Here is a 9,633-nt window from a genome sequence, read left to right on the forward strand (position 1 = left end):
ATAAAACTGGCAATCCTAGTAATGTGATTAGAAAGATCTTAGAGACAAGTGTTTATTCACCTCATATATTCATGTAATACATTTAACAGTAAATTTAACCACTACATTTAATTTTAAGATGTATACAGTTTTTCTATTTGATCATTTTTACCTTCCTCAGGCAGGAAAAGTTGCTTATTTACTATCAACAGAGTTTCATGTTTATATCGATGTGAACCAAGATATACCATCAAGGAAAACAACTGATATATTTTTGGCACTACTGTATATCTTAAAAAGGGAAAAATATTAATTTGCCAAATTGTGTCAGTGTTTATAAAAAGATTAATACAATTTTCCCCTAAAAGATTCAATGATAAAGACCATTCATTCTATCACTATCATCAGGGATAGCTGCTTCTGAAAGTAAGTTGTATCACTTTAAGCAGTTCCACCTCTCACTGCAATAATCCAGCACTGAAAAGCTTGCATAAGCTTTTATGCCTGGATGTAAACTAAATTCTACAAAGAATTCTTGGATTCCTTCGATGCAAGGGAGTTGGGAGAGGGGGATCACAACTCAATGTTAATAAGGTGCATTAAAAAAATGCCAACCCATAAAAGAGCAATCATGGGGGATTTTTATAGAATTCTACTAGCAAAAATAATTAACAAACTCTCATGCAAAACAATCTTCATAGAAAAAAAACCACAAGTCAATAGTTTCCTCAAATTTATTAGAACATCATTAACATTTCAGAAATTAATATAAACATGAATTAATTCTTCTCATCTTCCACTCCCAAACATTTGATTCCAGGTTTCATATAATTCTAGATCTTTAGAAGACACACTGGGACGAACAGTTTTGAAAGCACTGTCAAAATCCTGAAAAGCAATAGATCGTACTTGTTCAGGTCTGATAGCTGCAATGTCAACAGACTGAAGGCTGCGGATAGGACCTAGTGAAGCCTCTCGACAAAGCTGGGTCATGTCAGCCCCAGAAAAACCATATGATTTTTTAACAATAAGATCAATTTCCTCTTCAGTTAGGGAGCAATGTTCTTCTGACATTAGACGAGACACAATCTGCTTTCTCGCAGAAGCCTCTGGAAGTGGAATGTAGAGCCTCTTCACCAGTCTCCTTCGGGCAGCCTCATCAATCTCTTGCGGTCGGTTGGTTGCACCTACAACTAGTATGCGATCTTCAGAAGAAGTAGCTGCTCCATCTAACTGGACCAAGAATTCAGTTTTTATTCTTCTGGAAGATTCATGTTCTCCATCTCCACGCTGGGATAAGAGAGAATCAATTTCATCAATGAAAATTACTGCTGGCTGTTGGAAGCGTGCTACCGTAAACAATGCACGGACCATCTTTTCTCCTTCACCAACCCACTTGGAAGTCAGTGAGGATGCACTGATGCTGAAAAATGTGGCCCCAGACTGGCATGCAATACATTTGCCAATAAGAGTCTTTCCTGTTCCAGGAGGACCAAACAGAAGAATTCCTTTGGGAGGCCCTCGTAATCCAGTGAAAATATCAGGTCTCAGCATAGGCCATACTACTATTTCCTTGATAGTTGCTTTTGCAAACTCAACTCCAGCTATGTCATCCCAGTTTACTGGAGGCCCGTGGTCCATAATTTCATGCATTATAAGTTCTATCATTTTAGGTTCTATATTCTTTAACCTTTCATCTGTTGGATAAGTCAGCTCTATAGATCCAGTCCCATATGATTTACATGGCATTCCTGTATTCCCATTTCCATCTTGTTTAGGCAGTGGAGGAACAAACTTTCCAAATGGACCACGAGATCTTCCAGCTCCCAAAGATTTCTTTGTACCTCCATAAGATGGTAATGGGGTATGCTGGGGTTGGTTTTGGAATTTCTTTTGCTGATCCACCCACAGCTGTTCTTTTGCAGTTTTAAAACTAGATGCTCTGTTCTCATTATTTTTCCTTTCACTCCATGAAATGTTTGATCCTTCTATAGGAACCAACTTATGAATGGAACCAGAAGATATATTACTGTTATCTTCACTGGACACAGCAAATGTTTTCCTTTTTCCCAGATTGCCCATTCTTGCAGGGAAAGCAGACTGGGCAGAAGATGATAAATCTTGCCCTGAACGAGAATTACTTGTGGATGTCAGACAACTATTAAATGCTGATTCATCATTTCCAGTCAGGGCTCTGTAAGGCACATCATTCATAGTCACAGACAAAAGAGAACACGTAACTCCTGCCTTAGGTGAGGAGAGTGTATCACTTTGATGACACTTCGAAGTTAAGGGCTTCTCACAGATACCGGCTGCTTGAGTTACACAATTTGATAAACCAGCTCCAAGCATAGATTCTCCATTACCACTTGAGACAGTAAGTTTGGGAAAACTTGAAGAAACAGTCTCAGTGACCTGTTTATCAATGGATACATCTACTTGTGCCTTCAGAGGCCCTTCAAATGTTTTCCCAGCCTGCATCATTGCTTGAACACACTTCAGTTCCATCACATTATCTATTGTCAAAGCAGACTGCCACTTGTCACTCTCATTCTGCTGATATTTTGCCACAGTCAAAATATCTTTAGCATAGTTATTCAAGCCTTTTTCTACATTGTCAGAATCAATAATTGCAGAATATTTTTCTACATATTTTTTGAAGAGGGTGGCAGCACATTCCTGGGAGATATCCGAGTTTGCCCATGCATACTGAATATGTAAAATTTGTGCACGATATGCATCTGCTTTCTGTCCTGGTGTAGAGGTATCTGAGGTAACAACAAAGTAATTCTTTTGCCATTCGCTCAAATGTATGTCAGTGGGGCTATTGGTCTGCATGATCTACAAAGAAATGGACAAATAACAGGATAATCAGAATTGGGGATCCTTACTTCTAATACAGGTCTACGGGCAGCTTTCAAATTACAGTACCTTGGTTACTTTTTAGCTTTTATATGACCACTATGATGTGTGACAAATATTCCATATAGACAAGCAAAAACCTCATGTTTCTATATTTTTTTCTGGGAAATAAGCATAAATTCACATAAAACAAATACATGGAATTTATTTCAATACAACTAAATTTATTTTAGCTCCATTGGAAGCAAAGGTTAACCAGTGAAGGTTATCTACATGCTTGCATTTTTAGAGCACAGCAGTTTACCTGCCTCAGGCATATTTCTACACAATAGCGTACATTATCTACATCCAGATAAAATAAGTATCCTTAAACATTTATTAATAAGTAAGCCTCACTGAACACAGCAGAATAGATAGGCATAAAATTGTTATACTATTGTGTCCAATTTACCTAAAGGTAAAGGTAAAGGTTTCCCTTGACGTAAAGTCCAGTCGTGTCCGACTCTAGGGGGCGGTGCTCATCTCCGTTTCAAAGCCTTGGAGCCGGCGTTGTCCATAGGACACTTCCGGGTCATGTGGCCAGCATGACTCATGGAACGCTGTTACCTTCCCGCCGAAGCGGTACCAATTAATCTACTCACATTTGCATGTTTTCGAACTGCTTGGTGTGCAGAAGCTGGGACGAGCAACGGGAGCTCACCCCGCCGCGCGGTTTCGAACCGCCGACCAATTTACCTACTCCCAAGTAATTGATTATGTGCCATCAATTTGTTGTCGAATCTATAGGTAGATACTCCCAAGTAAGAGGACATAAATTAAAATCCACTAGTCAACAAAACATTGTTTTTTTCCAGGGAATAAGCTTGAAACAAGGCCAATCTAAGATACTTTGTTTGGAGCCTGAGCATGCATGCAGCAGAAATTTATTCATCAGTAGGATAATTTAAAAGACTGAAACAGACTGAAAAAAGAAAAAAACCTTTCAATGCAAACAGGTACATTTCTTTTAAAGAAATATTTTTTTTCACAAAGCACATAATTAAACTGTAATTCACTGCCAACTGTAGTGGTAATGGCACTCAATCTTTTTCAAAGTAGACTCCAAAGTTTATGGAGGATTAGGCTGTCAATCACAACTAATATTGATAGTTTGGAGGAGGCATCCTTTTTAAGCTGGTTTGTTCGTTTTTATATTAATTTATCAAATTTATATAGCCATCCATCTACACAAAAAACTTTAGGCAGTAAACAGAAATGTAAAAAAACAACAAAAAAACCAACTATACAGATCCATTAAAAAGAAACCAGATCAAGGCTCCTAAAAATCACAGTATCAGCTCATCAAACAAACACATCCACACCAGAACTCAATCAACATCTCCGCCCCAGTGCCTGGGGAAGAGCCAGGTCTTCACAGCCTTTCTGACGGCCAACAGGGTCAGGGCTGTCCACATCTCAGAGGGAGGCTCTTCCACAAGACAGGAGGGCAAAAACCACTAGGAACAGGTAGTCCTGCAAGTAACCTGGGCCCAGGCCAGGTAGGGCTTTAAGAATGACAACCAGCACCCTGAATTGCACCCAGAAGCCCACTGTGAGCAAGTCAGCTCACATAGCAGAGGTGGCATATGTTGCATGGTATCATGGTTTGCCCAATACTGCACATGCTGCTGCGTTTTGAACTAGCTGAAGCTTCTTCTTTTCAAAGGCAGCCCCATATATACTGTGTTGCAATAGGCCAAATGATTGGTTAGTTGCTGGGAAACAACAGTGGAAGGGGGCTGTTGGCTTATGAGCTTCCCAAATGCATTCATTTGCTTTCTTTCTACAATTCCTTAAATAAAATAATCAGCTAACTATTACTTAGTTTGTGTCTCCTCAGTAACTATTGATTAAAGGTTGTTAATTGTATCAAATTTATTCATTTTATCAGGATATACTAATCCTAACATATTCAGTTCCCTCTCAACTTCACCTAACCTATTCCCTTTGATTGTTTTAAAGTACCAAGAGAAAAGGTGTTACTAGTTTTCTCCTCACATATTCAGTGCAACTTATTAGAATGTAAAGATCTAAGACACATTAACTGTTGTAAACACTTTCTTGGATCACTGTGCAGATGTACTTAACTGTGTAGCACTCCTCCTATCTTTACACATTACATATTATAATGTAATCGTGTGATCGCTTATCAAGATGGAAGAGGTGAATTAAGAGCACACATTAACAAATAATGCTGTGTTGTGCTTTCAAGATCAGATAAACATTTCTCCAGATATACTATCCTGGAACTGGATACAAAATCAACATGGAGAACTAGCTGATGAAAGCAAGCTGTTACAGACTACAGCAACTTTGTTTAAGTACAGCAACTGTCCTTTATTAAAAGTTTGCTTAAAAAATTATCATCAAAGCGTTCTATTTATTAATTTGGTCTAGACTACAGCACTGCCTAGGAAAAAGAATTCAGACACTCCTCAAACTGTGGAGTCCTTGGTGCTCTCTGAGCCTTGTTGTTTTCTTGCAGACGTTTCATTGCCAGGCTAGGCAACATCTTCAGTGCGAAAAGGGAGTGGGCCTTGCTCTCTGTTTATATACACCTGCTTGCCCTGCTTGTGTTGGTGGGGGTGTTGTTCTCTCCTTGGGAGTTCCTTGATTGGGCTGTTGTTGGGCAAGGAACTCACAAGGAGAGAACAACACCTCCACCAACACAAGCAGGGCAAGCAGATGTATATAAACAGAGAGCAAGGCCCACTCTCTTTTCGCACAGAAGATGTCACCTAGTCCGGCAATGAAACGACTGCAAGAAAACAACAAGGCTCAGAGAGCACCAAGGACTCCACAGTTCAACCCTGAGCTACAAATATTCTCTTCGATTGGTACTCCTAAAACTTCCACCTGTAATTTGACAAATTTATGATAAAACAGGCAAGCTTCCATTTCAATTAACTTAATAAAATAAGGAAGCGCAATAGTAATATCTAACTTTTTTTATAACCAATTATAATTAATACATCGTATGACAATCAGAGCTCAGGAATTGCAGTTAAGAGCTACTGGAACTCCCAAATAATAGTGCCATCTGCTGGAGGAATTTAATTTCTTTCTCTCTCTCTCTTTTTCTCCAATTTGTTTCCCAAAATTCTTCTCCACCATATGCTTTAACTTAGGACTAAAGTAACTATATAGCTGATTATCCAGACAAATAGTTCTTGGGTTAGTCCAATGTGCATAACCACCCCCGCCCCCCCCCAAAATCTCCTTCAAATCATGCTAGATTCCTGGTGATCTCATGGATACATATTTAAAAAAATCAATTTTTAGCAACAATCTTGAAGTGGGTTGCCATCACTTCTTCTGAGTTATTCTTTCAATTTCCCAGTCTGTCTTTTAGCTCTGATATTTCCTGGTGGATTGACTCTTCCATTCAACTACTTACCAGATAAATCAAAGTCAACTACATCCTGATACTATTTGCCTTCTTACTCTACATACAGAGCAACAGGCAAAGATCACACCTTCCCTAGAAGCACCTCCAGCTCCCATACATCATATCCAAGAGCAGAAAACACAACAATATTGTGGTCAGGAGAATAGTAGTCTAGTATACTACTAAGGTGAAGTAGGTTAATACTAAAGGTACATACAGATCACAAGATTTTGTTTTGACCCTGACTAAGCAATACTTACAAACTATGAAGCAAAAAAAAAGTAAAATAAAATAAAATGATAAAAAGAAACCCATTTAATTCTAGCCGGGTACTTTTAATCCCCCCCAACAATTACACTTAAAAAAATGAAATGTTTTCTTTCAGACTAATCTAAGATATTTCAAAATTTGCAATACTTTGCTTCCCTCAAATAATCCCCTGAACTAATATTAGAAATAATTTTGCACAGGATTCTTGCAACACCATGCCAAGGATATACACTACAGTATGAACAAAATGTATTCAGCCTCTGGGGTGGGGTAGAGGAATTTTTACAAGAGCAGCAAGAAGGATTCAGTGTGGGGTTTTTTGGCTTTGGGGGTCATTTTTTAAGAGAGTTAGTGGATCTGTTCCTATCCTTCTGCTATCCTATCTTGACCAAGTCTCATGCGCAAGAAGCACAGTGGAATAGGCAGAAGCCTGCCTGCCTGCCTGCCTGTCTGTCTGTCTATCTGTCTATCTATCACAGTGATTAGACAGAAATGAAAAACAAGAGACAGAACAGACCAAGTCTAAAGAGAGTGAGATAGGAAAACTGAAGTGAAGCCTATAAAAAAAAAACAAGAGAAGCACAAGATAAAAGAAGAAAATTCTTTACTCAAAGTTAAAACATTCTAAGTATATTACATTACATTATAGCTTGTAGTATGTAAAGTCTCTTCAAGTTGAGCTCAATCAATTGAGACATTAATCTGTTTTCTTGGCAGAGCATACAGATGGTTTGCAACTACTTTCTTCCAGAATGTCTTTTTCAACTTTCCAGTCTAGTCTACTAATTTCTTATACAAGTCCAACCTAGTTTACTTTTCCAAGATCAGCCAAGGTCAGCTAGGTACTGCCACCTGTTGCAAGGGAAGCTAGATATTTTTTTCAGAATATGCAATTTATTCCCCAGGGGTAGGTGGTAGAGAAATACAGGGAGGAAAAAAATTACTGCACACCAAGAGCAGAAAAAAAATCACTGAAATATGTTGTTTCTCAACTCAGCTCTCTACAAGCGACATAAGCATCTCAGACTTGTCACAGCCACTTTTGTAGTTGCTTTCTAGAAAGCAAACCAAGAAGCTCAGCAATAGTTGGTGGGTTTTTACTTCACATGTGACTAGCCTAATGAGCAGACAGGCCATAAAACGTCGGTAAAGTAACTCTGTTTAAGTTGTTACTGTGTAGAAATCTGAATTTTATTCCCTGACATACAAAATGAAAGGGTACCGATTTAAACAGGCTCTAACTGCAAATCACACAACATTCAGATTCACAAGGGAAATGTGTTTCTATCCAGAAAAAGAAGTGCTTTTCCAATATATCACAGTTAGGTGCTTTGCTCAGTTCTTCCTCTGGAAAACAGAATTTCAAAGGATTTCACCTTTTTTAAGAAACATCATCCAAACCGGTAGAGACTGGCATTCTCAGGGCAGCTGAAACAACTATTTCTGAAAGCAGAATTGTTTTGTGTTTTGCTATTGCCTTACCAAAGTCTCCCTGATGCCTCATGTTTTTCCAACACTAGCTAAATACACTTTGGTCAAACATTTCAATATAGCTGATTTAAATTGCTGTATTATGGTTTAAGCCTGCTTTACTGAATGAATGCTGATATGTTCCTGTGTTTAAGTTTTGACTTTTTCAAAATGTAGGCACAAACCCTAACAACTCCTACAAAAAAGAGTGAGAAACACCTGAAGAAAACAAACTGGATCCACAAAGAACTTAATAATAGCTTGAAAGAAAAAAAGGAAATATACAAGAAATGGAAAGAGGAGCATATATTCAAAGAAGAATACAAAGCAATTGGTAAAAACTGCAAGTTTAGCATGAGGAAAGCTAAAGCCCAGTATGAGGTTAGGCTAGCAAGGGACACCAAAAGTAACAAAAAATGATTTGGGGAGGGGTTATGTCAAAAGCAAAAGGAAAGCCTAGGAGATGGTAGGTCTACTGCAGAAAGAAAATGGTGAAATGGTTAAAAGAGGATGAGAAGACAGAACTTCTCAATTCCTATTTGCATCTGTTGTCTCTCAGAAGGCAATCGAACCCTCAGTGGCCATCACTGTGGCACTGGGGCGGGGGTGAGGGGGAAGGGGAAGTGAACTGAAGATCGAGATAAGCAAAGAGCAAGTGAGGGAATTTCTAACTAATCTAAATGAGTTAATCTAAATGAGCCAGATGAATTATACCTAGGGCAGGGTTTCTCAACCAGGGTTCCATGGAACCCTAGGGTTCCACGAGAGGTCCCTAGGGGTTCCCTGGGAGATCATGATTTATTTAAAAAATTATTTCAAATTTGGGCAACTTCACATTAGAGGTAAGTTTCATTCTTTATTTTTAGTTTAAGAACACCATTATTGCATATATACAGGCCCACACATGAAATGAATATAATAATTTTGTAACTTCTGGCCTATATTTGAGCTTGAACCTTCAGGGGTTACCCAAGGCCTGAAAAATATTTCAAGGGTTCCCCCAGGGTCAAAAGGTTGAGAAGGGCTGCCCTACGGTACTGAAGGAACTAGCAGAGGTAATTGCAGAATCACTCTCTGTAATCTTTGAATAGTCCTGGAGAACAGGTGAGGTCCCAGAAGACTGGAGGAGGGCTAATGTTATTCCTATTTTCAAAAAGGGGAAGAAGCAGGGCTCAGGAAACTACAGGCCTGCAAGCTTGACTTTGGTACCAGGCAAGGTCTTTGAAAAGATAATCAAACAGAGTGTGAGTGCTTAGATAGGAATTCATTAATTAACAAGAAGAAACATAGATTTATGATGAGCAAGTCATGCCAGACTAACTTGATTTCCTTTTATGATAGAGTTACTAGCCTGGTGATCAGTGAAATGCTGTGGATATGATATATATTAATTTCAGCAAGGCTTTTGAAGATACATAGTATCTGTAATAAGAAAATGGCCAAATATGGGTTTGACAACTCAACCATTTATGTGACCCACAGTTGGCTCAAGGATCATACTCAAAGGGTAGCTATAAATGGCATCAAATCTATCTGAATAAACATCTCAAGTAGGATGCCACACAGCTCTGTTCTTGGCCCAGTGCTGTTCAACCTTTTTGTAAATGATATGGATGAGGGAGTCA

General features: G+C 38.7%; 1 protein-coding gene across 1 annotated transcript; it reads right to left on the reverse strand.

Annotated features, from left to right (window-relative positions):
• Positions 1 to 699: 699 nt before the first annotated feature.
• Positions 700 to 2,818, reverse strand: FIGNL1 (fidgetin like 1). Its single transcript, XM_063304179.1, has one exon. It carries the CDS (start codon positions 2,815 to 2,817, stop codon positions 769 to 771), a length of 2,049 nt encoding a protein of 682 aa, XP_063160249.1. The 5' UTR covers position 2,818; the 3' UTR covers positions 700 to 768.
• Between the last annotated feature and the right edge of the window lie 6,815 nt (positions 2,819 to 9,633).

Source organism: Candoia aspera, chromosome 4 (assembly GCF_035149785.1).
Source record: "Candoia aspera isolate rCanAsp1 chromosome 4, rCanAsp1.hap2, whole genome shotgun sequence".
NCBI lineage: Eukaryota > Metazoa > Chordata > Lepidosauria > Squamata > Boidae > Candoia > Candoia aspera.

Excerpts from the sequence above, each read along its gene's own strand:
- FIGNL1 (XM_063304179.1), bottom strand. The coding sequence starts at position 2,817 with ATGCAGACCAATAGCCCCACTGACATACATTTGAGCGAATGGCAAAAG.